The sequence below is a fragment of the Scyliorhinus torazame genome, chromosome 17, assembly GCF_047496885.1.
Source record: "Scyliorhinus torazame isolate Kashiwa2021f chromosome 17, sScyTor2.1, whole genome shotgun sequence".
NCBI lineage: Eukaryota > Metazoa > Chordata > Chondrichthyes > Carcharhiniformes > Scyliorhinidae > Scyliorhinus > Scyliorhinus torazame.
Window position 1 is genome coordinate 134,883,030 of NC_092723.1, and position 26,163 is coordinate 134,909,192.

The window sequence follows — 26,163 nt, forward strand, 5'->3', positions numbered from 1 at the left end:
GTCGTTGATCTCTAGGGTGGAAGAAGCTGAATACTCAGCCATAGCGGTTTCGGATCATGCCCCACATTGGGTGGACCTGGAAGTAGGAGAGGACAGGGAGCAGAGAACACTCTGGCGATTAGATGTGGGACTGATGGCGGATGAGGGAGTGTGTGCAAGAGTGAGGGGGTGTATCGAGAGATACCTGGAGGTCAATGACGACGGCGAGGTCCCTGTGGGAGTGGTCTGGGAAGCACTAAAAGCGGTGGTCAGAGGAGAGCTGATTTCTATTGGGGCCCACAAAAGGAAAACAGAGACCAAGGAAAGGGAAAGATTACTGGGGGAGATTTTAAGGGTGGATAGGGAATTTGCAGAGACCCCGGAGGAGGAATTGTACAGGGAGAGGAGACGACTCCAGACGGAATTTGACCTTCTGACCACCAGAAAGGCGGAGGTACTGTGGAGGAAGGCACAGGGGAGGAGGTATGAATATGGGGAAAAGGCTAGTCGCCTGTTGGCGCACCAACTGCGAAAGAGGGCAGCAGCGAGGGAGATAGGAGGAATTAGGGATGAAAGGGGAGACACTGTGCGAAGGGCAGGAAAGATAAATGAGGTGTTTAAGACCTTTTATGAAGAACTGTATAGGTCTCAGCCCCCAGAGGGAGAGGAGGGGATGCGGCAGTTCCTGGACCAGTTGAGGTTCCCGAAGGTGGAGGAGCAGGCGGTGGCAGGCCTGGGGGCGCCGATTGAGGTGGACGAGGTTATTAAGGGACTGGGAAGCATGCAAGCAGGGAAGGCCCCGGGGCCGGACGGGTTCCCGGTGGAATTCTACAGAAAATATGTGGACTTGTTGGCCCCGTTGTTGGCGAGGACGTTCAATGAGGCCAGGGAAGGGGGGATACTACCCCCGACAATGTCGGAGGCGACGATATCGCTAATTTTGAAGAGGGACAAAGATCCGATGCAGTGTGGGTCCTATAGACCTATTTCACTATTGAATGTGGACGCCAAACTGCTAGCAAAGGTGCTGGCATCGAGGATAGAGGACTGTGTCCCAGGGGTGGTGCACGAAGACCAGACAGGGTTCGTAAAAGGGAGACAGTTGAATGTTAACGTGCGACGGCTATTAGGGGTGATAATGATGCCCTCAGTGGAGGGGGAGGCAGAGATAGTGGCGGCAATGGACGCAGAGAAGGCATTTGATAGGGTGGAGTGGGAGTATTTATGGGAAGTGTTAAGGAGGTTTGGGTTTGGGAACGTATTTATTCGCTGGGTTAGACTACTTTATGGGGCACCAACGGCAAGCGTAGTTACAGGTCGACATAGATCGGAGTATTTCCGAATATATAGGGGAACAAGACAGGGATGCCCGCTGTCTCCATTGTTGTTTGCGCTGGCAATTGGACCTCTGGCCATGGCGCTGAGAGACTCCAGGAAATGGAGAGGGGTGACTAGAGGGGGAGAAGAACACCGAGTCTCGTTATACGCAGATGACCTATTGCTATACGTGTCGGACCCAGCGGGGGGATGATAGAGGTTATGCGAATCTTGAGGAGGTTCGGGGAATTTTCGGGGTATAGGTTAAACATGGGGAAGAGTGAATTATATGTGATACATCCAGGGGACCAGAGTAGAGAGATAGAAGGCTTACCGCTAAGGAAAGTGGAAAGAAACTTCCGATACTTGGGGATTCAGATCGCTAGGAGCTGGGGAACCTTGCACAGACTTAATCTGACACGGCTGGTAGAACAAATGGAGGAGGACTTTAAGAGGTGGGACATGCAGCCTTTATCGCTGGCGGGCAGGGTGCAAGCAATTAAGATGATGGTCCTCCCGAGGTTCTTATTTGTATTTCAATGTCTCCCTATTTTAATCACCAGGACCTTTTTTAATAAAATAGATAGGACCATTACGAGCTTTGTATGGGATGGGAAAGTTCCGAGAGTAAGGAGGGGGTTCCTTCAGCGCAGTAGGGACAGAGGAGGACTGGCACTACCGAACTTGGGAGATTATTATTGGGCCGCCAATGTGGCAATGATACGTAGATGGATGATGGCGGGTGAGGGAGCGGCGTGGAAAAGGCTGGAGAGAAGGTCCTGTAAAGGGACGAGTCTAGAGGCGCTGGTGACGGCGCCGCTACCGTTCTCACCGAAAAAGTACACCATGAACCCAGTGGTGGCGGCAACACTGAACATATGGGGACAGTGGAGGCGACAGAGAGGGGTGCGGGGAGCCCTGGTGGGGTCCCCTATCAGGAACAACCATAGGTTCGCCCCAGGAAGAATGTATGGAGGATTTCAGAGCTGGTACCAGTTGGGAATTAGGAAGGTGGGAGATTTATTCATAGATGGGACTTTTGCGAGCTTGGGAGCACTGGAGGAAAAGTATAAGTTACCCCGGGGGAATTTCTTGAGATATATGCAGGTGAGGGCGTTTACTAGACAACAGGTGAGGGAATTTCCGCGGCTCCCGACACGGGATACAGGACAGGGTGCTTTCAGGGGTGTGGGTCGGAGAGGGCAAGGTGTCAGAGATTTATAGAGAGATGAGGGAAGAGGGGGAGGAGTCGGTGGGCGAACTAAAAAGAAAGTGGGAAGAAGAATTAGGGGAGGAGATAGAGGAGGGTATGTGGGCTGATGCCCTAAGCAGGGTAAATTCCTCTTCCTCATGTGCCAGGCTTAGCCTGATTCAATTTAAGGTGCTACATAGAGCACACATAACGGGGGCAAGATTGAGCAGGTTCTTTGGAGTGGAGGACAAATGTGGGAGGTGTGGCGGGAGCCCGGCAAACCACGCACATATGTTTTGGGCGTGCCCGGCACTGGAAGGGTATTGGAAGGGAGTGACGGGAGTGATTTTGCAGGTGGTGAAGGCCCGGGTCAAACCAGGCTGGGGGTTAGCTCTATTTGGAGTTGCGGAAGAGCCGGGAGTGCAGGAGGCGAAAGAGGCCGATGTCGTGGCCTTTGCGTCCCTCGTAGCCCGGCGCAGGATCCTACTCATGTGGAAGGAGGCGAAACCCCCCGGACTGGAGGCCTGGGTAAACAATATGGCGGGGTTTATTAAACTGGAGCAGATAAAGTTTGCCCTGAGAGGATCGGCTCAAGGGTTCACCAGGCGGTGGCAGCCATTTCTCGACTACCTAGGGGAACGTTAGAGGGAAGACAGATGACCAGCAGCAGCAACCCAGGGGGGAGGGGGGGGGGGGGAAGGAGGCTTAGTTGAGTATAGGTCAATAGAGTACGAGGTTTTGTTACTTGTATATTATTATTATTATTATTATTGTTAAAAAGTTTAAAATTTTCTGTTTTGTTATTGTTATCGTTTCGCTTGTTTTGTAAGCGGGAAAAATGTTGCTCAGGGAAAAAAAATTTCAATAAAATATATTTTAAAAAAAAGAAATGCGAGACGGTCGAACACCGATCTGCGCACGCACGAAGAAGTGTCGTGCGTCATGACGTCAATGCAACGACGTGTACGAGGTGTGGAACCTCCCACTTTCAGAAAAAATGCCCTGCCAGAGGAAAGCATTGCTCACAATATGGTAAATTCAATCATGTGGCACAGTGCAGATCACCACTCGCATCTAAAACTTCTAAACCAATTTCAAGGCAGATAAATGTTAGGAGTGTACAATCAAAAGAAGAGGAGTTAGAGAAAGATTTATGACAGATTCAAATAGTTACTGTCTTGAAAATACATTCTTTGCAGGATCATTGAAAAATATGAAACCTCCACAGAAGTAACTTCGCCTACCAAACCAAATTAATTCCATTACTTCAGATTCTGAATGGAACACAGTACTCAAAGTAAATGAATGCCCAATCAATTTTAAACTGGACACAGGCACGTTAGCTAACTTGTTATCCAAGCTCGACCTCTCAAGACTCAAGCGACCTCCAAAAATTTACAGCTGCCTGTAAACTTACAAACTATAATGGCAATGTTATCTCATCCATGGGATCATGCTATTTATTTGTTTTCATTGTCATTTGGGATTGTCAAGTCAGATAAATCGTCACTCTTAGGTGCACAAGTCTGCAAGGAGCTAAGCCTAATTCAGAGTATTTATTCTGCAACTTTGTCTCATCCTGACCTACAAAAGGATATCCAAACAGTCCTTGATCAGTATCCAGATGCCTTCAAAGGCATGGGGTGCGATTCTCCACTCCCTCGCCGGTTGGGAGAATCGCCTGGGCCACCAACATTTCCGGGGACGCCGGTCCGACGCCCTCCCGCGATTCTCCCAAGCGGCGGGAACGGCCTGGTCGAGTTTCACGGGCCGCAGGCCGGAAACACCCAAAATGGCGATTCTCCGGCACCCCCGCTATTCTGAGGCCCGGATGGGCCGAGCAGCCAGGCCAAAACGGCGGGTTCCCCCTGGCGCCGTCCACACCTGGTCGCTGCAATCATGGGCGGTGCGTGAACGCTGGGGGGGCGGCCTGTGGGGGAGCGAGGGGGGATCCTGCACCGGGCTTCACCTGGAATGTGGGGTGGCCCGCGATCGGTGCCCACCGATCGTCGGGCCGTCCTCTCTGAAGGAGGACCTCCTTCCTTCCGTGGCCCCGCAAGATCCGTCCCCCATCTTCTTGCGGGGCGGACTTAGAGAGGACGGCAACCACGCATGCGCGGGTTGGCGCCGGCCAACCCGCGCATGCGCGGATGATGCCCGTTATGCGGCCGGCTATGCGGCGCTGCTTTTACGCGGGCGACAAGTGCGTTGGCAATCTCTCCTTGGGCCAAAGTAGGCATTGACCTATTTCATTCCAAGGGTCGTGACTAAGTGCTCATTATCGACTATTTCTTGAACTATCCAGAGATATTGAAGCTACCAGATCTACCCTCCAAACCGGTGATAAAAGCAAGCAAAGAAACATTTTCCAGTCATGGAATTCCAACCACTGTCATGACAGACAATGGACCATGCTTCGATAGCAATGACTGGGCTGAGTTTGCAAGACTCTACAATTTTAAACACATATCATCTAGTCCACATTACCCACAGTCGAACGGGAAAGTAGAAAAAGAAGTACATATTGTTAAACAACTGAATAATAATGCTCTGGATTCTGCATCAGACATCCATCTTGCACTGCTCTCTGACCGAGCAACCCCATTATTAACAGGTTTGTCACCAGCACAAATGCTCATGAGAAAACGTTACCTGCGTTACAGTTTCCAAATCCTGATCACCTTCCAGCACTACAAAAAATGCAACAGCTACGTGATCGTCAAAGATTATATTATAACATGCATGCTACCTTCTGGACTCATTATCTCCAGATGACACCGTTAGGATAAAAATTCCTCATGGAGGTTGGTCGCCCCTGCAAAGATCATCAGACAAGCAGCACCCAGATCATACATAATGAAAACAACTGAAGTTAACATTCTACGTAGAAATTGTAGACAACTCAAGAAGGTTCAATCTCAGAATATTTTTCCGGATCTACATCTGAATGAAACCATCTTTCAAACCAAGATACGCTAATCAACACTCAAAAAAACACTGACACTCAAAGCAACACTGACATGCAAAGAACTGTCAAGAAATCAGAATCAACATCTCGTTCACTCAGAGGATCTACGAGAAGAAGAAAGACACCTGTTATGGGCGAGGCGTTTTCAGAACCCCAAAATGTATCATGGAGTTCAACCAACCTCCCCCTTTAATGTATTTGTTGCTTTTCCTAGCACACGGCTTGTTCCCTCGGTGTGGGATTACAATTATGGATACGTGGGTTTTTAAACACTGTTTATTCTATGAACTCAGCTTAACATCTTAAATAAACATTGGATCTCTTAACACCCCTTACTTCAAAGATAACTCCGAAAATATTGCAACAGTAAATAATTCCTCAAAATGTTCCTTCAAACCTCCAAGAGACTTAACACCTTTAAACAGAATCACATTAGGTTAAAGGCTTTACTATTATGAGTTTAAATCACCCAAATGATCCAGAGATAGTTTTTCATGGCAGAGATCCAGCTCACTGCAAACACAGACACTGCCAAGCTCTTTTCAAACTGCAAAACTAAAAACTGCAAAATGGCTGATCTAAAGTCCAGCTCCACCCACTCACTGACATCACTATTTTCTTAAAGGTACATTGCTTAAACATCCATATCTTAAAGGCACTCTCACATGACACCTCCCCCCCAAGAAAAAGAAAAACCCATCAACTTCAAGATGGTTTCATTTTTCACTTTTGCACCATCCACTAAGAAATGTACACAGTAAATATAACTTTTTGTTTTTAAAAAACAACAACACATGCAAACAGGTTTAATAATATAGTCCATTTTTCTTTGTTCTTCTTCTTCCAATGTAAATCCTTCTCGATTGACAGTCTCTTTGAACAAAGTCTCTGCACGATCCATCCATTCCTCTACTCCTCGGCATTTCTCTTTAGAATCAGATACTTTAAGTTCAATCTGACCACAGAATCCTTTGCAATTCTCCAATGCAGGAGCATTGGTGATCACAGCTTTCAGGCAGTCAAATGCCTGTTGAAAGTCCGCTGTCCATTGACATTTTTTACGTTTCTTCAGCAATTCCATCAGTAGAGTAATCACGCCATAAAACTTTTGCACAATTGTTCGATCAAATTCATTCATGCTAGGAGATCGCATTATTTCCCTTCGGTTTGAGGGTATCGGAAACTCCGCAAGAAAAGTGATTCGGGCTTCTCCAAATTCACTTTCGGCTAGGTTAATCACCAAACCCGCCACCTGAAGTCGATCGAAGAACTCCATACGATGTTTTAAGTGTTCTTTCCATATCTGGAAGTTGAAAATAAAAGCAGATTGTCCCACTTTCTCAATGCAATCCTTCAAACATGGAGTAGGATAAGAGTCCGTTCTTGTAACTGCATTCACCTTTCTATAGTCCTCACACAACCATTGGGTACCGTCTGGTTTAGGTACCATCACTATGGGTGAGCTCCATTGGCTGCAACCCACTTCAATTATGCCATTCTTCAGCATACTCTCAATCTCTCTGTTAACCTGTGCCAATTTTAAAGGATTAAGTCTATATGGATGTTGTTTGATAGGAACAGCATTTCCCACATCTACATCATGTATAGTAATTTTAGTACTTCATCTATTATCTCTACAAACTTGCCCATGTGATATGAATAACTCTTTCAGGTCAGTTCGTTTTTCCTCTGGAAGGGAACTTAACAATTCATCCCAATTTTTAAGAACATCCTCATTTTCCAATTTAATTTGAGGTATGTCAAATTCACAGTCATCTGGATTTGGTTCGAATCATTGAGTTAGAATCATTAAAACCTCCTTTATCTCTCCTTCCCTTTCAAAGTACCTTTTAAGCATATTCACATGACACACTCGGTGAGTCTTCCTTCTATCTGGTGTTTTTACCACATAATTCACCTCACTTAATTTCCTTTCAATCTGATACGGTCCACGAAACCTAGCTTTTAAAGGCTCATCTACCACTGGTAATAACACTAAAACTTTATCCTCACTGGCAAAACTACAAACTTTGGATTTCTTGTCCGCTACCCGTTTCATCACATTTCGTGCAATTTTCACATGTTGTCTAGCCAATTCACCTGCTCTATTTAATCGTTCCCTAAAATTTGACACGTAATCCAATAGTGTAATTTCCGATTTCTCACCCACCAATTTTTCCTTAATCAATTTAAGTGGTCCTCTTACCTCATGACCAAAAATTAGTTCAAAAGGACTAAATTTGGTAGACTCATTAGGTGCATCCCTAATTGCAAACAATACAAATGGAATTCCTTTATCCCAATCCTCTGGATAATCTTGACAATACGCCCGCAACATTGTCTTTAATGTCTGATGCCATCTTTCTAACGCTCCCTGCGATTCTGGATGGTACACAGTTGATTTAAATTGTTTTATTCCTAAGCTATCCATAACGTCTTTGAATAACTTTGAAGTAAAATTTGATCCTTGATCCGATTGAATTTCTGTGGGTAGTCCATATCTAGTAAAGAATTTAAGTAACTCCTCCACAATCCTTTTAGCTGTAATATTACGTACTGAAATGGCCTCTGGAAACCTAGCAGACACATCCATTATAGTCAAAAGATATTGATTCCCACTTTTTGTTTTAGGAAGCAGTCCTACACAATCAATTGTGACCATCGTAAAAGGTTCCTCAAATGCTGGAATGGGTATTAACGGCGATGGTTTTATCACTGCTTGAGGTTTCCCTATCACTTGACATGTGTGACATGATTGACAAAATTTAACTACATCTTTATGTAGTCCAGGCCAATAAAAATGTTTCTGGATTTTAGCTTGAGTTTTCCTTATTCCCAAATGACCTCCCACTGGTACCTCATGTGCAACTCGCAACACCTCCTTTCTATACCCTACCGGCAATACTACTTGATGAACCTCTGCCCACTTTTCATCCGCTTGCATATGTACAGGTTTCCATTTTCTCATCAAGACATCATTTTTACGGTAATAACATTCTGGTATACTCTCAGATTCCTCTTCTGTATATGCTTTCTGATATATCCGTTTTATTTCTACATCTTTCTGTTGTAACTCCGCCAATTTTCCTGAACTAAAAATATCCGCCTCATCCTCCACCTGTTCTTGTTCTTTTTCAACCATCTGATCAAAAATCATTTCTGATAATTGCACTTCCACTTCATCTTCACTCTTTGATTTCTCCTCTTGTCTTAACCTGTGACTTTGCGACCTTGTTACTACACAATCCTGAAAAATCCCAGGATATTCGTCCTTCAATCCTTCAGTTGTCTGATTTTCCACTGGCTTATCAACCACAGTAGGCATCACTCCCACCTGCGATCTAGCTATATCATTACCCAAGATAAACTGTATTCCTGGACAAGCTAGTTTATCTATTACTCCTACTACCACTTCACCACTCTTCACTGAACTTTCCAACCTTACCTTATATAATGGAACGCTACTCCTCTCACCCTGAATTCCACATATTACCACCTTTTCTGGCAACATTCTTCCCAAACGACATAATTTCTCATCTCTTACCATTAAAGATTGGCTAGCCCCTGTATCTCTTAAAATTATGACTTCTTTACCTGCTCCTCCTGATACACATGAGTAAACTTTACCCACCCAAGTAAATTCTTTAGATACATCTGGCACCTTCTTAACAATTACTTCTTGAACAGGCTGTACAATCGTTTGCACCTCCTTCGCTTCCCTTGGGCTTTCCTTTACCACTCTAACAAACCCCACTGTCTAATCCTGTTTTACTACATCAGCCTTCCCAATGCTTTTCTTCAACCACCAACATTGTGACTTTACATGCCCTAATTTATTGCAGTGAAAACATCTGAAACTTTTCATTTCATTTCCACCCTCCTGGATTTCTTTTTTAATCTGAGGTACACTCTCTTTATTGTCTCCTATTAGATCACCTTTACCTTTACCACTTGAGTATTTCTCATGTCCCCAGTTTCTATCCCTCACCGGCTGAAACTGATGTCGGAAACCAATCTTTGATTTATGAACTAATTCATAATCATCTGCCATTTCTGCTGCTAATCTCGCAGTTTTAACCCTCTGTTCTTCCACATGAGTTCTCACTACATCAGGAATTGAATTTTTAAACTCCTCCAAAAGTATAATTTCTCTGAGAGCTTCATAAGTTTGGTCTATTTTCAAAGCCCTTATCCACCTATCAAAATTACTCTGTTTGAGCCTTTCAAACTCCATGTACATTTGACCAAATTCTTTCCTTAAATTTCTAAACCTTTGTCTGTAAGCTTCAGGCACTAGCTCATATGCACTTAAGATGGATTTCTTCACCTCCTCATACGTTCCAGATACCTCCTCCGGTAGTGATGCAAACACTTCACTAGCCCTACCTACCAGCTTTGTTTGAATCAGGAATACCCACATGTCCTGTGGCCATTGCATTTGTTTAGCTACCTTCTCAAATAAAATGAAAAAGGCTTCCACCCCCTTCTCGTCAAACCTTGGCAATGCTTGGACATATTTAAATAGATCCCCACCACGTCTTCGACTATGACGCTGTCTCATTATCCTCATCCATCTCCTCCAACTGTACGTGTCCCTTTGCGTTTGCCAATTTTAACAGATTTTCATGTTTCAGAGCCATTTTCCGAAGTTCAAACTCTCTCTCTTTTTCCCTTTCCTCTCTATCTCTTTCTTTGGTTCTTTCTTCTCTCTCCTTTTCTTTTTCCTCTCTATCTCTTTCGTATTCCAGCTGCTTAATTCTTTCTCATGTTCCATTTTAATTCCTCAAAATGTTAGAGATTAGGAAGTGTGGATTCAAAAAGGAACCTGTATGTCTTTGTCAATAAGCCACTGAAAACTAACATGCAAATGCAGCAAGCAACTAGGAAGTGTGCTGACCTTTATCACAAGAGGATTTGAGTATAGGAGGAGCAAAGTCTTTCTCCAATTGAATATGATGTGGTTAGGCCTCACCTGGAGTACTATATTAATTTTGATATTTTGGTCCCCTTATCTTGACAAGGATATTATTACCATAGAGGGAATACAACGGTGGTTCACAACAGTTGTTTCCCGGATGGTGGGACTGTCCTATTGAGAGAGATTAGGGAAACTGGGCATGTATTGTCTCGAGATGTGAAGAATTAGAGGTATCCTCAATGAAAACTAGAAAATAATTAAAGCGATAGTCAGGGTAGATACAGGTAAGGTGTTTCCCCAGTTGAGAAGTCTAGAACCAGTGGATACAATTTCTAAATAAGGGGGAAGCGACATAGGGGGCGCGATTCTCCGCTCCCGCGCCGGTTGGGAGAATCACATGGGTCGCCAAATGTTCCCGCGACGCCGGTCCAACGCACTCCCGCGATTCTCCCAAGCGGCGAGAACGGCCCCGTCGAGTTCCGCGCGGCGCAGGCCGGAGAATCGCCCGAGACACCCAAAATGGCAATTCTCCGGCACCCCAGCTATTCTCAGGCCCGGAAGGGCCGAGCCACCAGCCCGAAACGGCGGGTTCCCCCCGGCACTGTCCATACCTGGTCGCTGCCGGCAGAAACAGTGCGGGAATGCTGGGGGGGGGGGGGGGGGGGGGGCGGCCTGCGGGGGGGGGGATCCTGCACCGGGGGGGGGGGCCTCAAATGGGGTGTGGCCCGCGATTGGTGCCCACCGATCGTTGGGCCGTCCTCTCTGAAGGAGGACCTCCTTTCTCCCGCAGGCCCGCAAGATCCGTCTGACATCTTGCGGGCGGACTCGGAGAGGACGGCAACCACATATGCGCGGGTTGGCGCCCAACCTGCGCATGCGCGGGTGATGCCAAAATTGAAGTCAGTGGAAATCAGGGGAACAATTGTCCAATGGTTTCAATCATAAAGTCACAGAGGAATATACGGAGACCAATCATCTCAGCCCCAGGACATCACTTCAGATATTCCTCAGGTCAGTGTCCTAGGCCCAAAGATCTTCAGCTGTCTTGACAATGACCTTGCTTCTATCATAAGGCCAGAAGTGATGATGTTCACTGATGCACCATATTCAGTTCCATTTACTACTCTTACGGTAATGACCTGCATAACCGTCAAGATTGGGCTGACAAGTGACAAGTACCATTCGTGCCACACAAGTACTACTCCATGACCATCTTCAACAAAAGAGTCGAAACATCTCCCCATGAGATTCAACAACATTACAATTGCTGAAACCCCCACTATCGACCTCCTGGGGTTTACCATTGACCAGAAACTTAACTGGACCAGCTACATATGTCTGTGACTACAAGATCTGGTCTGTAGCTGGTTATTTTGCAAAACGTAGCTCACCCCTTGACTCACCAAAGCTTTGCCATCATCAATAAGTCAGAAGTCCCAATTGTGATGGAATACTCCTTATCTGTCTCACTTAAGAAGCTTGACTCCATCCAGAAAAAAAGCAACCCGCTTGACTTACATCCTATCGACTGGCTTAAACATTCACTCCCTCCACCACTGGAACATGCATGAATGCAGGTACCTTGCATTGCAGCAACTCCCCAAGGCTTCTTCGACAGTACCTCCCAAACCCCTGTGCCTGCCTGAAAGGAAAAGGGCAACAGGCGCATGGGAACACCACCAGCTACAAATTCCCTTCCAATTTGCATATCATTTTGATTAGAAATATATCCTCTTCCCACATCATTGTTAGACCAAAATCTGTGAATTCCCTACCTATCACCATTCTGGGTGAACCTAACAGTAATGAGGGCGTACTTACACCGTGTGGACTGCAGTAGTTCAAGAAGGTGGCTTAACACCACCTTATCAAGGACAGGTAGGGATGGGTAATAATGTGCTGGTCTTGAGAGGAACACCTAAACCCTAAAACACGTAAAAATTAATTAGGCTGACAAATGTCTGAATTAAAGGTGACAGCTGCCGACATTCCTATGTAATTTGCGAATGGCTGCACACTTAATGTAGTAATGAGAGATTCGGGCCCAGAAGGAGAAGGCTGAGCGGGTGGAGTTAGACAGGCATTTACAGGTGGACAGGAGGTATGCGGAGTCTCCGGATGACGGGCTTCTGAAGGGGCGTCAGAGACTGCAGCTGGAATTTGGGCTATTCCACAGGTAAGGCGGAGGGACAACTTAGGAGGGTAAAGGAGCCGGTCTATGAGTATGGGGAAAAAGCCAGCAGGATGCTGGCACATCAGCTGAGGAAACAAGAGGCAACGAGAGAGATTGGGAAAGTAAGTGATACAGGAGGGAAGGTGGTTTTGGATCCGGCGGGGTGAATGATGAGTTTCAGGAATATTATAGTGGATTGTATAAATTGGAACCCCCAGCCGGGGAAGTGGATGTGAAGCGATTTCTGGGGGGGCTGGAGTTTCCGAGAATAGATGAGGAGTTGGAGAGTTTGGGCGCCCCAATTGGGCTGGGGGAGGTTATAGATGGTTAGGGGTGACGCAATCGGGTAAGGCTCCGGGACCTGACGGATACCCGGTTGAGCTTTATGAAAAGTTTTACGGGCTGTTGGGGCCGCTTCTGGTAAAGACTTTTAATGAGTCCAAGGAGCTGGGAGTGCTCCCCCCAACATTATCGCAGGCATGGATTTTCCTTATTTTGAAGGGGGATAAGGATCCGGAGAGTTGTGAGTCATGTAGGCCAATCTCCCTGTTAAATGTGGATGCGAAACTGTGGCAAATATCTTGCCCACGTGCATAGAGGATTGTGTGCCGGGGATAATAGGGGAGGACCAGATGGGATTTGTGAAGAGACGACACCTGACTTCCAACATTATTAGGCAGCTCCTAAATGTAATAATGATGCCTGCGGAGGGGCATGAGGTCGAGATGGTGGTGGCTATGGACGCAGAAAAGGCCTTTTATCGGGTGGAGTGGAAGTACCTGTGGGATGTCCTGGAAAGGTATGGGTTCGGGCAGGGATTTGTTGATTGGATCCGGTTGCTATATCAGGCACCGGTGACGAATGTAAGGACCAACCGGGTTCTATCAGAGTATTTAAGTTTGTGCAGGGGGACAAGGCAGGGGTGTCCACTCTCCCCACTACTGTTTGCCCTGGCCAGAGAGCCTTTGGCAATGGCTCTGATAATCGCAGGTTTGCTCCGAGGGGGCTGGGTGGGGGCTTTAGGAGGTGGCAGCGGGCAGGGATTGAGAGATTTGAGGATCTCTTCATTGAGGAGGGTTCCCTGAGCCTGGAGGAGTTAGAGGAGGAGTTTGAGTTACTGGGTGGGAACGGACTCCGGTACCTGCAGGTACGGGATTTTGTCCAGAGGCAAGTTCCAGGCTTCCCTCACCTCTCTCAAAGGGGACTACAGGATAAAGTGCTGTCTAGGACAGGGGTTGGAGAGAGGAGGGTCTCAGAAATATATAAGGAACTGATGGAGTGGTTAGGGGTTCCAATCGGGGAGGTGAAGAGGAAGTGGGAGGAAGAGTTGGGAAGGGAGTTGGAAGTCGGGCTATGGGAGAAGGCCCTGAGGAGAGTCAATGCATCCTCGCCGTGTGCCAGGCTCAGCCTGATCCAGCTCAAGGTGGTCCAGGGCTCATATGACTGTGGCCCGGATGAGTAGGTTTTCTGAGGATGTGGAGGACAGATGTGGGCAGTGCGGGGGAAGTCCGGCGAATCATGTATATATGTTGTGGGCTTGTCCGAAGCTGAGGGGATTTTGGCAGGGATTCTCAGATTCATGTCAGAGGTCCTGGAAGGGAGGGTGACTCCGAGTCCAGAGGTGGCAATATTTGGAGTGTCGGAAGATCCGGGAGCCCAATGGGGGAGCGAGGTCGGCATTGTGACCTTTGCCTCCGGTGGCCCGGAGACGGAGTTCGCTCAGAGTGGCAGCCGTTCATCGACTTCTTTAAGGAAAACTGACCATCAGAAGGAGGGGGGGTGGAATGGAGGGGAGGGGGGAAAAGGGGAGGCATGGAAGTGAAGAATAAGGGCAGGGAATTTAATATATGGGTAGCTAGGAGTTAGGGCGGGGGAAGTTGGGTATGTTATTGTGGGGTTTTTGCGTGTGCTGGACCGCTCTTGTTTAGAATGTTAAAATGTTAAAATTATAAATGCATCAATAAAATATTTTCTAAATTAAATGTATTAATGAGAGATGCAATTTTAATATGTTTTGTTTCAGTAAAAAGAGTTTAAATGGGACATTTGAGACTGAGTTTATCCCAATCACTCTGAGGTCTGCAGAATGAGGTCTAACCAATGCTTTGTGTACTGCTTTGCTACATGAGAAGTGAATGATAGCAGGGATCAGGTTTATGTGAGTTAATACAGGAGAATTCTCTTTGTTATTTTGACATTTTGAGAATAACAACTTATGTAAATCATTATGGTTGTGACAGTTGTACTGAGCATTGTTCATTTCCCAGTTTACTGTTCAATAAATTTGACCATTGGTCAGTTGCCTGCCGCCGATTATGGAGCCATCTTTCTTTGAACTCAGGGGTTACATATATTTGACATTTGCACTTTGTGTGTGAGAGGGATCTCAAGGGAGGTCCTCTCAATTGAAAAAATGAAATTGAAGACTGTTGAGATACGGTGGGATTCCACAGATTGAAGGAATTACATAGGATTTGGGAGTGTTGAGGGACCTTTCTTGCATTGGATCAATGCACATAAGATGTAAACATTATTTTCACGGCAGTCACATTGTGCTGATCCACTTCCCCAGTTCTTCTGAGTCCATAATGTTCTTTACCGATATAATCCATGTTCGAACTCTCCAGACTCGAAGTCCATTTACATCTGAATATCCCCAGCTGTTTCTTCTAAGGCAGCAATTAAGAGCAGAATGATTGGTGTTCCTGCACTTCACGTGTGTGTGTCTGCTTTCTGGACACTGAGCAGCTCCTCCTGCATCATCTGCTGTTGGGATGAATTCAGAGGGAAACGTGTTCTCATTCTGCAGGAGGCAGGACTTCCTTCTGCATATCAGAGATTCAGTAAAAGATAAACGTGTGAGGCTGGTGCACGAGAGTTGATTGCCTGAGAAGAATGTTGATGTCAGGATCAGAAGGTGGCTGACCGGATTCTCTGTTCTAGAGAATGATGCTGTAAGGTGTTTTTTTTTAAAGCACTTGAGGTGACGTTGAACCCAGGACTTTTGTTTCATCCTGTAATCAGTACGGACATAGTAATAAATCTGTGACTATGGCTAAAAGGGAAAGTATTGTGAGCCGAATGAAGAGGCTGCTGAGAAACCGAAAGTCAAAACATGGCTTGAGTCAGGGTCCGAATGACTTACCTTCTTCACCCAAAGATTTCTGTAAGTGTCTCACTGCTCTGAGCTCTTTCATAAATAAATTATTTTTAAATCTGTTGGTTTACATTTCCATAGCAACCATGCCGAATGGCAGTGAATCCTTGTGTAGTGCAAACTTCGCAGCATCAACAAGTAATGCGAAGAATCAGCTGATATAAGGGTTTGGGGGAGGGGTGTTTTGTGAAGTATCAAGTGATAACGTGATGTATAATCTACAGCAAACATATGACAGGAGACTTCATTCTAAAAATACTGCAAATTCTCCAGCGCGTTAGGTCCCAGGGTGTAGGATGTGGGGTTGTAACTTGCTAGATGTTGAGTTCCTCATCTCTTCTGGTCTGTCAGGAACACTTGCCGGTGGGATTGCTTTTTGGGACCTAGATCACGGATCTATCAATGTTAAAGCTCATCTTTGTTTAATTGAGTGAATAGCATTGATTGTTATCAGGGAAACTTGCACACCAAGTTTAAAGCACTTGAGGTGACGTTGAACCCAGGACTAATATTAAAACTCATTCCTGTTTAGCCACTAAGTCACTCTCTGCCTAACATTTATAATGAAGGCAGCATTCTGTTTCTTCATAAACTGCACAGGCTTATCAGAGAAAATATCTAACTTCAGGTGACAAAATGCCTTTCCCATTGTTTTAATTTTACTGTAGTCTACCATGAAATGGATTGAAATGCTTTTGATAGAAAACACAGGAGGACTTCAGCGACAATAGTTGATTTTGAACTACCTAGGATGCCTGTCGCATCGGTGAAGGATTAGAATGCAAATTACGATCAAAACGAATGAGATCCTGTTCATGTTTATCTTTAAGACTGACACACATAAAAATAGGTCACATTTTAAACCCAAATGAATGAATGTGGACGATCTGCTCTATTTGTTTTCATATAATTTGTATTAAATTATGATACTCAATGCTCCAAATTTCTACTTTCTACTGTATCATTCTGAAAATGGTTTGTGTCTATTTTTTCTCTTTTGTATCATTCAATGGCATTACGCGTTTTCTCAAGCTCTGTTCTTTGACTGCTCTTACTATATCCCCTATCATACAGGCACTTATCAGCCAGAACTATTACCCCAAATAATTTCATACAGTGATTTTCTTTTTATTTGACACTCATAGGTTGTATAGCACAAAGTAGTGGAATTTCTGATATAGAGGGTAGGGCCAAGTTCTGCAAAATTGTGTCAAATAAATCCTCTGATGTTCGGATTTTCCTTGCACTTGCCATTTTGGGCTTTTCCTTATGGGCGATTTTGGCAAATGGAGCACAAAGAATCTAAATGAGAATCCTTGGAGCCTTTTAAAACTATAAATGTTGTACAGCTTAGCCCAGATATTCAGTGTGCACCTGGACCATGAATTCACCTGACTTATTTTTACGAGGGAATGAGCTCCCCAAAGGAGGTGGTCCTAATTGAAGCTGAAGCCCACCCTCTTATAAAAGCAAAGGTGTCAACCTGCATGGAGAGAGGTCAGTGGAGGCATCCAACTTCCTAGCACCTATATATAAATAAGTAAACCATGTACCAACATAAGGAAGGAGGTGAAAGTACCTATACTCTACTATGTGCTCACATTCCCTGTCGGACTCATCAAGATTAATTCAACCACTTTGAGAAGTTTCTATCCCCACTGGGAAATACTACAAATACAGTCTTGCAAATGCCCACTGTCCTTTTTGAACATTCTCCTGCTTTGTACTAAGCTACAATACATACTTTTATTGAAGGTTGAAGGAGAGGTGAAATCTAAGGTTCCGTTTATGGAGCATATGATTGAAAGCTGACGTAGCTAGGCCAAGGCGTCCTTGTACTATTTAGTAGGGTCAACAGTTGTGGATGCAAAAGATAGCCCTGTTCTTCTGACAGCCATCCACCCGAAGTTTCTTCTCCCTCAAATAAATAGGGCATCACAGATTGCTACGCAATGAAGACGGTACGACAGCTTCCTGGATAATGGCCACTGATGTGCATAACAATTTTTCCTGCAGTCAGATACCACCTTAATATTAATTGAGTGCAAACCCTTTTCTTTCATTTTTCTCATCCTGAATTTGTGCATCCTGCAAATTCAGTGTTTGAGGCTGGGTACTCAATTTTGCAACATTGAGCAGCAAAGTCCTCCTGGTGTCGCAAAATCTATCTTTACTTTTCTAGGTGGAGAGAAGATATTCTCTTATTTGAATAATTTTCAGAGTTGACATGCTCTTTTGCATTTGTGAACATCTTTGATATTGATCTATAAATAAATTACATGCCATCTGCAGAACTAAAAAGGGCTCAACTGGTCTCCATTATTGATAAATTCCACTTTTCCCACTCTAATTACCTCTTCCCAGCATGACTCTGGATCCCTCCATTCTCGTTTGTCTCATGTATGCATCAAGTTTCCCTTTAAATGTGTAAATGTTATCTGTTTCAACCACTTCACGTGGATGCCAATTGTTGGGCTATGGTCTGATATCTAGTAATTTTGTCATGTTATATGCCAATCAGAAATGGGACTCTTGGGTTAGAGAGGCCCATTTAGACAGATTTGGTTGGACATTCAGTAGTTGGGTTGAGATTGATCTGAAATAGAATTATTAGGTTAGAAACCATTCTGAAATGTAACTGTTTGTTTATAGAGATGTTTGAAGTGGGATTGTTGGGTTATAGATTGGAAATGAAAATCTTTCATTGGCTAGTTTGTAGTGGGATTACTGAATCTGCAGATGGTCTGAAGTGGAATTATTCACTTAAAATTGGATTGAGTTGGAACTGTTGGGCTGCATGCTGGTCTAAAGGGAACTGAACATTTTATTGATAGATTAATTTCCAGATTATTTATCAGAACATGGCACCCCACTAGTTGCATCTTGCCAACCAGAAAAAGACCCATTTATCCCGACTCTCGGCTTTCTGTTGGTTAGCCAGTGCTTTAGCCAAGTCAATAAATTATCCTAATCCCATGTGATCTTGCCTTGTGTATTAATCTTTTGTGAAGCACCTTATCAAATGCCTTCTGGACATCTCATAGATACTACATCTACAGGATTCCCATTATCCACTTGGCTTGTTATATCTTCGAAAAACTCTAGCAAATTTGTCAAGCATGATTACCCTTCATAAAACCATGTTGACTCTGATGGATTGCGTTTCCAGAATCTTCTGTTATTACTTCTTTAGTAATGGATTCTAACAATTTCCCAATGACCGATGTTAAATAACTGGTCTATAGCTTTCTACTTTCTGCCTCCTTCCCTTTTTGAATAAGGGCGTTACATCAGCATTTTTCCAATCTACTGGAATCTTTCCTGCATCCAGGGAATTTTTGGAATATTATAACCAATGGATCCACTATCTCTGCTGCCACTTCCTTTAAGAACCAATGCCAGCCATCAGGCCCTGGGGCCTGTTTTCCTTCAAAACCAAAAGTTTGTTTGGTACATTTTCCCGAGGAATGATGATTGTTCTAAGTTCCTCCCTTTTTATTATCTCTGCATTACCTGTTATTATTGGAATTATACTAGGATTTTCACAGTAACTACATTGCAATGTTAATGTAAAGCCTACTTGTGACACTAATAAAGCTTATTATTATTATTATTAGTGTCCTGTACCGTGAAAACTGAGTCAAAATAGTTGTCTGCATTCCCCACTATTAACTCCCTGGTCTCATCCTCCAAGGGACCAATGTTCATTTTAGCTACTGTCTTCCCTTTTATGTACTTAAATAGAAGCTTTTGCTATCCTTTTTTATATTTTGCACTAGTTTTCTTTCATAATTTACCTTTGCTCTTTATTGCTTTTTTTAGTAATCCTTTATTGATCTTTAAAAGTTTCCCAATCATCCAGCCTACCACTGGTCTTTGCAACATGACATCCCTTAGTTTTTGATTTCATGTAATCTTTAACTTCCATGCTTAGCCATGGATGTTTTTTTCCCTCTTACAAACTTTCTTCCTCTTTCAGGGATATATTTTAGTTGGGTGGAATTGCATATCTTCTTATATCTGCAATTGCTCAGCAGTTGTCCTACCCTTTAGTCTTCCTGCCAAATCTGTCCTCCTGCCTCCATAATTACCTTTGTTTAACTCCAGAACCTGAACGTAGGACTCTAGTTTCTCGCCCTCAAATTCAATTAAAAATTCAATCATGCTAGAATCATTATTGAATAATCGAATGATACATCTCATAAGGAGGCCATTTGGCCCTTGTCCCTGTGCTATATTCTCGTGAGAGCCGTCCAAATAGTGCCAGTCCCTGGTCTTTCCCCTAAACCCTGCAAAGTGTTTAGAGTTCCCTTTTGAAAGTTATTATTGACTTTGCTTCTACCAACTTTTCAGACCTCACAACTCCTATCATAAAACTCATCAAATGTTGCCTCTGGTTCTTCTGCCAGTCACCTTAAATCTTTGTCCTCTAGTTACTGACCCTTCTGCCACTGGGAGATGTGGGCAGTGCCCACTAAGCCAGCATTTATTGCCTATCCCTAATTGCCCTTGAGAAGGTGGTGGTGAATCATCTTCTGAAATCACTGCAATTTGTCAGCAGTTTTGATGCAGTTAAGTGGCTTGCTAGATAACCTTATGCCTTCTGGATTAATCCAGTAACATGACAATTACTCTATTGTACTCGGCTCTATCAAAACCCTTCATGACTTAAAATACCTCTATTAAATTTCCCCTTTAACCTTCTCTGCTCTAAAGAGAATAACTCCAGCTTCTCTAGTCTCTCCATGTAACCAAAGTATTTTATCCTTGGTACTATTCAAATAAATATCTGTACTGTTTAAGGCTGTGACATGCTTCCTAAACCGTGGTACTCCAAATTAGCCACAGTGCTCCAGCAGGGGCCTAAACAATGTTTTATAAAAGTTTAGCAAAGCTGTCCTACAGATTTTTAAAAAATTATTCATTGCATATGGATATCCTCGGGTGATTAGTCTAGGTCTTTGAAATACTAACCCAGTAAGATATAGCCCAGTAATACATTACTAGCCCAGTTACAATTGCAAGCAAATGAGTCAATATTCGTCATAAAGAGACACCCCCCTCATCCTCTAAACATGCCCCCCTTGGCCCCGTATGCCCTCCATACCAACTCATGCCAACCCCCTGCCACTTCTACCTTCCATGCCAGCTCACCTCGTATTTACCTCAAGAGCCATGTTGAGATGAATTCAAGTTCTACAAATCTATTATCGCATTCATTGTGTTGAAAAATCTGCCATTCTTGAAAGACCATTCAAAACTTTTAAATTTCAAATGGTTGATCACTTTTATTCATGCCCCCCCAAAACAAAGTCAAATAATTCTTTAACAGATGCTTTAAGCAGTGAATCAAACTGTGAACTTACAACATCGCTGGAGGGTTCATTTCAACTTTTGAAATCAGACAAGCTTTCAGAAAGGAGCCTTAGGGAAATGCCAACACCTATTGAAATTGCTAGAACAGAGGGCGGGATTCTCATTAGCCCGACGCCGAAATTGGGATTGGCGATCGGGCGGAGAATGGCTTCCGACGGCGGATTCGGGGAAGGGGCCGATTTGACGCCGGGTCGCGATGCTCTGCCCCTCCCAAATCGGCATCATCGGTACGCGCGCAGTCGCAAGGCTGTTGGCATGTCATCAGCCGGCCCACCCGCGATGTTCTGCCCACAATGGGTCGAGTTCCTGATGGCGCGGGCCATGTGTGGTCCCAGCGGTCGGAAAGCTGGCGTGCCGGCTGCGGACAGTGTCCTGCGCTGCCATACTCATCCGGGATCCATGCCGCTGTCCGGGGGGCTGCTGCTAGGGCTGGGGGGAGTGATGGGGGTGGGCTGTGGGGTTGGGGTGGTGGGCTAGGGTTCCAGCACGGCCAGCACCATGTTTCCCGGCACGACCGGTGCTGCTTGTCAGGCCTGCGCATGCGTGGCCCAGGATCCGGCGATTCTCCGGCCATTTTCTGCGCGATCCACGGGTGTTCCATGCGGCGCTGGTGCTAGCCCCTCACCAGTACCGGAATCGGTGAGGGGTTCATGACTATATTCCTGTCTTGAATCATCCGCGGATACTCCGTTGGCGCTGGCATTTAGCCTCAGGAAGGGAGAATTTCGCCCAGAGTGTTTTTTTTTTAAACTCTCACTGACATCTGCAGCCTGTTTTATTTTCATTTTAAAGTTTGGAAATTTAAATAACTTCACAACATGACAGTTATTCAGACCTTATCTGCTCTTCAACAAGAGTGTTTATGGTGACTCAATACATGTATGACTCCCACACTGCAGGCAAGGCCCTTGTAAAAGCTAAATGGAATCTGTTTGAACTTAGCCAATAGGAAGTTCTTCAGAATAAAGAAACTGCCTTCTTATAGAAACAATGGTTAGAAAGACCACCTGCGCAAAAGGGGAAGTACTTCAGAGTTAATGCACCGTGAGGAGCTATAGAAACAAACAAAGCTAAACCCTCCTTTGGAATAGTCTGGACCGGTCAATCAAGAGGCAATGGAGCATGAAATTGAATGTAAACAATGCAGTTTAAAGCTCTTGGGCTTCTCAGCATGCCCAGAGGGGAATGAAATTATGCTTAACGTATGTTAAAGTCTTCCAACATATCAGAGGGAAGAGTTTCACCTTCACCTGACAGATCCTTGATATTGACATGCTGGGAGAGACATAAAGGGTTCTAATATATTAGAGAGAAGACTTTTAACTACAACGTGACATGCTGAAAGACAGTTTAATGATTTTCAAGGCTACGGAGGGAAGAGCTACTACACAACCCTCATCCTGGGAAAGACATTGACCTGAGCCCTTCCAGCCTGAGCCCCCAACCCCCAAATCCCCTGAAGGACCCAGCCTGAGCATCCTGGAGGTAAGTGTAGAGAGGGTATGCACCCACCCCTTACCCCGGAGCCCACGGTGCCAGATTGACATTTCCAAGGGGCGGAGCCTGAGGGGGGACTGAGGAGGGTCTGGAGGGAAGGCCTTGAAGAGGGGAGTATTTGGCGAGCCTATAATTGGGTGTTGCTTATTCCGGAGGATGGGGAGGGGGGGCTCACCAATGATGGGGGCCTTGCTAGCGATTAGGGGGGCATGCCAGCAATTCAGGGAGTGGGGGGGGCCTGCCAGCGATTGGTGGGAGTGCCTTGGCAATGACTCAGTAGGAAGAGGCTTGACAGCAATTGGGGAGGGGCTGTTGCCAGGTTATTCTGAGATTGGGACGTCCTTTAAAAATGGCACTCCAATCTCTGAGAAGCAGGACCTGTCAAAGAGTTATGGCCCCACCCCTTTCAAGGCCAGCACTAAACCTGTCACTTTCTAAAAAAAGTGCTGTTGCATTCCACCTCAGCCATGCTACCAGAGCCAGCAGGAAACACACCGGGCCGGAATTCTCCATTTGGGAGACTATGAGTAGGATTCTCCATTTGGGAGACCAGTGTTCACCTGGGGCTGAATTGTTGTAGCTCCCATTCCCATTGGGGTCGCTATTCGGTAAGAGAGTCCAGACATTCAAATGGGCCAGCACTCTGCTGACACGAATTTGGAGCAATTTCCAACTGCTGGGGCCGGAGATACCATGGGCGGGATTCTCCGCTGGCGGGGTCCGGTGCGACTCGGGGCGGCCTGAATTCTCTGGCCCGCGATGGGCCGAGTTCCCGCCTGTCTTTGCCGGGTCCCACCGGCGTAAATCAAAGTAGGTCCCTACCGGTGGGACCCAGCTCCGTGGCCTGCCTCTGGGGCACACCGATCCGCGGGCGGGCCTGTGCCGTGGGGGCACTCTATTTCTACGCGCCGGCCGTGTATGCCTCCGCAATGGCCGGCGCGAAAGTGAACCCCCCTGCGCATTCACGGGGATGATGTCAGCAGACGCTCCCGTGCATGCGCGGACCCGCACCGGCCGGCCGGGTCCCTTTGGCCCCGGCTGGCGCGGCGCCAAATGCCTTCCATGCCGGCCAGCGGGGCGCAAACCACTCCGGCGCCGTCCTAGCCCCTGAAGGTGCAGAGGATTCCGCACCTTTGGGGCGGCCCGACGCCGGAGTGGTTCCCGCCACTCCACTGCGCCGTTTCTGCCCGTCCCGCCGATTCCCGGAGAATCACAGCTCCATGCCAGTGAGGAGTGGAGGTTCATCCTCTTCCCCAGGGTGGGCCGCAGACTTAATCCTGGCCTCCTGAACACTGCCTGGGAGGTGGTAGCAGAGGTACTCAGTGCTGCCAGTCTCACCAGAAGGGGACAGCTGGTGTTTCAGAGGGGTGGGTGTCACTACTGAAGTCTCTGCCCTGAGAGGGGCAGAGAACCAGTGAAGGCTCCAAAGGCCACAGTGCAGGTGTCCACTGGTTGGGATGAGCTCTGCTGATCACCTGCTTCATCTGCAGTGGGGCAATGCTTCTGATGAGTGCCAACACCTGGTGGGCCCCTGATTGAGCCTGGCCACACCCATCCCCTTGATGATACAGCTGGGGTATGAGGTTGTCCAAAGGGGCGGCCTGGGTGGGCTACCAGATCACCAGAGGCCTTCTAAGCACTCTGCAGTGTGAGCAGCCAGGAGCCTGTCAGTTGCACCAACTGGTGTGTTTAAAACTGAAGACTGCAGCAACGACAGTCTGAGCCAGGCCACCCTTATCCCGAGAGGGACACCCTGAGTCCACAGACTTGGCACCAAGTCGCTCCCGACTACTGCCCCCGGCCCAGACAGCCACTCCCAGCAAGCCTGAAGGTTTTCAATGGTTTTTCAATCTTTTTTTAGCTTCCCCCTCTCTGTTCACAGCCATGGCACCCAGTCACCGTTTGCAAATACTTGTAGTTATTCGCGCCAGCGAGACTTCCACCTGAGAGGAAGAAGCATCGCAGAAGGGTGCAGCATGCAGTGTACAAGCCGCTAATCACATTTAAATGCCTGCAAATACCGGTTTTGCATGCCCCCGTCGACATGGGGCGTAAACTTCATTTTCGCCACTGGGGAGGGACCACCGCATGGTGCCAAATCGGCACTGGGCACGAACCTAGATTTTTGCCAGACGCCCTGGGCTGGATTCTCCGATTTGAAGACTAAGTGCGGACACCAGCGTGGGAACAGTGGCGTTTTACGCCCGAAGAAACGATGCAAAAGCTGCACCGATCCTTCGTCTGGTGGTGGGCTAGCAGACAGGCAGAGTAAAACCCTCGGTTTTACCTGCGGATACGGCCAGAGAATTGCCATTACCGTGGCCGCGCATGCGCATGTCGGTGGCCTGCAGTGGCCGCGTCGTGCAACATGGCACCAAAAACTGCCCCCCTGTAATCAGGGGGGGCAAACCCCGGAACGCCCCTGCCAAAGACCCCCTTGCCCGCGGATGGCTCCCCCCCCCCCCCCGACTGTGGCCGCTGGACTCAGTCCGCAGCCGCCACGCCGGGTTCATGAAAATAAAAAGGAACTCGGCCCATTGGGGGTGGAGCATCGGGGGAGGGCCTCAGGTGACGTCCTAAGGCCGTCCTGACGGCATGCGGCGTACTCTGTGAGTATGCCATTTTTGAGAGCGTGGAGCATTGCAAAAGTGACGCCGCCCCGATTTCACCGAAAACGGGGATTCTCCAACCGATCGGTGAACATGATTTTGGCGGCTGGAGAATCCTGCCCCCTATGTTTTCCTGCTGGAGATGAATCACTTCTGATGTGTGATCCCACTAAGAACATAAATCAGAGGTGATTCACTCTCCCTTGCCATGCACATTTATGCATCGTGGGGATTGTGAGGGATTCTCTCGCAAATCCCACTATCAGGCCACCATTTTGAACGTGTGGCCTAATAGCGAGGTCTGACGGCTGGGCCCCTCCACAATGCAATTCCGCCTCACCTCCACCACAGGAGTTTCTGGGCACCCCCAACTCACACATACGAGGGCGACCCAACCCCCTCCTCCAAAGACCCCCATAAGAGATCCCTCCATTACACAGACCCCCACCAGAACCCCCCTCCACTAGTAAACCCCCATAAGAGAGAGCTCCCATAAGACAGACTCCCATCAGAGACCCTCACCCCGCATTTGAGACCCCGGCCTGGAAGACCCCCATTACAGAGACCCCTGCCTGGAAGCCCACAATTACAGAGAGTCCTTCCTGGAAGCTTGAGAGTAATCCAGACAGAGTCAATGAAAAAAAAAATCACTGTTTTAAAACTCACCTGTGCAATACCCATACTGGCTCAGGCAGAGAAAACATCCCAACATCACCTGTAAATTCCTAGAAAGGGAAAACCAGTTGGGGTTAAACCCCTCAGATCTTTAATCTGCAAGCTTTCATTCATATCAATGTGAAATTGATTTTACTAGGATATGATTGACAGCTTGCATAAACTGCCAGTTGTCTGAATTGTTTAATCACATTTCCCTTCACCCTTGAGTGGATTTCAAGTAGTCGGCTGTGAAACTAACCACAATGTTTATAAGCATCTAGCTATAATTGACAGGTTTGATATCACATCAAAGGCAGTTA

The 26,163-nt window shown here is 46.3% G+C and overlaps 1 protein-coding gene across 1 annotated transcript in view; it reads left to right on the forward strand.

Moving 5' to 3' along the window:
- The first annotated feature begins 15,462 nt into the window (after positions 1-15,462).
- The window catches only part of grid2ipb (glutamate receptor, ionotropic, delta 2 (Grid2) interacting protein, b), a 250,484-nt gene continuing 239,783 nt past the window's right edge, over positions 15,463-26,163 (forward strand). Inside the window, exon 1 of the mRNA XM_072481106.1 lies at positions 15,463-15,713. Coding sequence (XP_072337207.1) covers positions 15,599-15,713 — 115 coding nt within the window. The 5' untranslated portion in view covers positions 15,463-15,598. The remainder of the gene's footprint in view (positions 15,714-26,163) is intronic.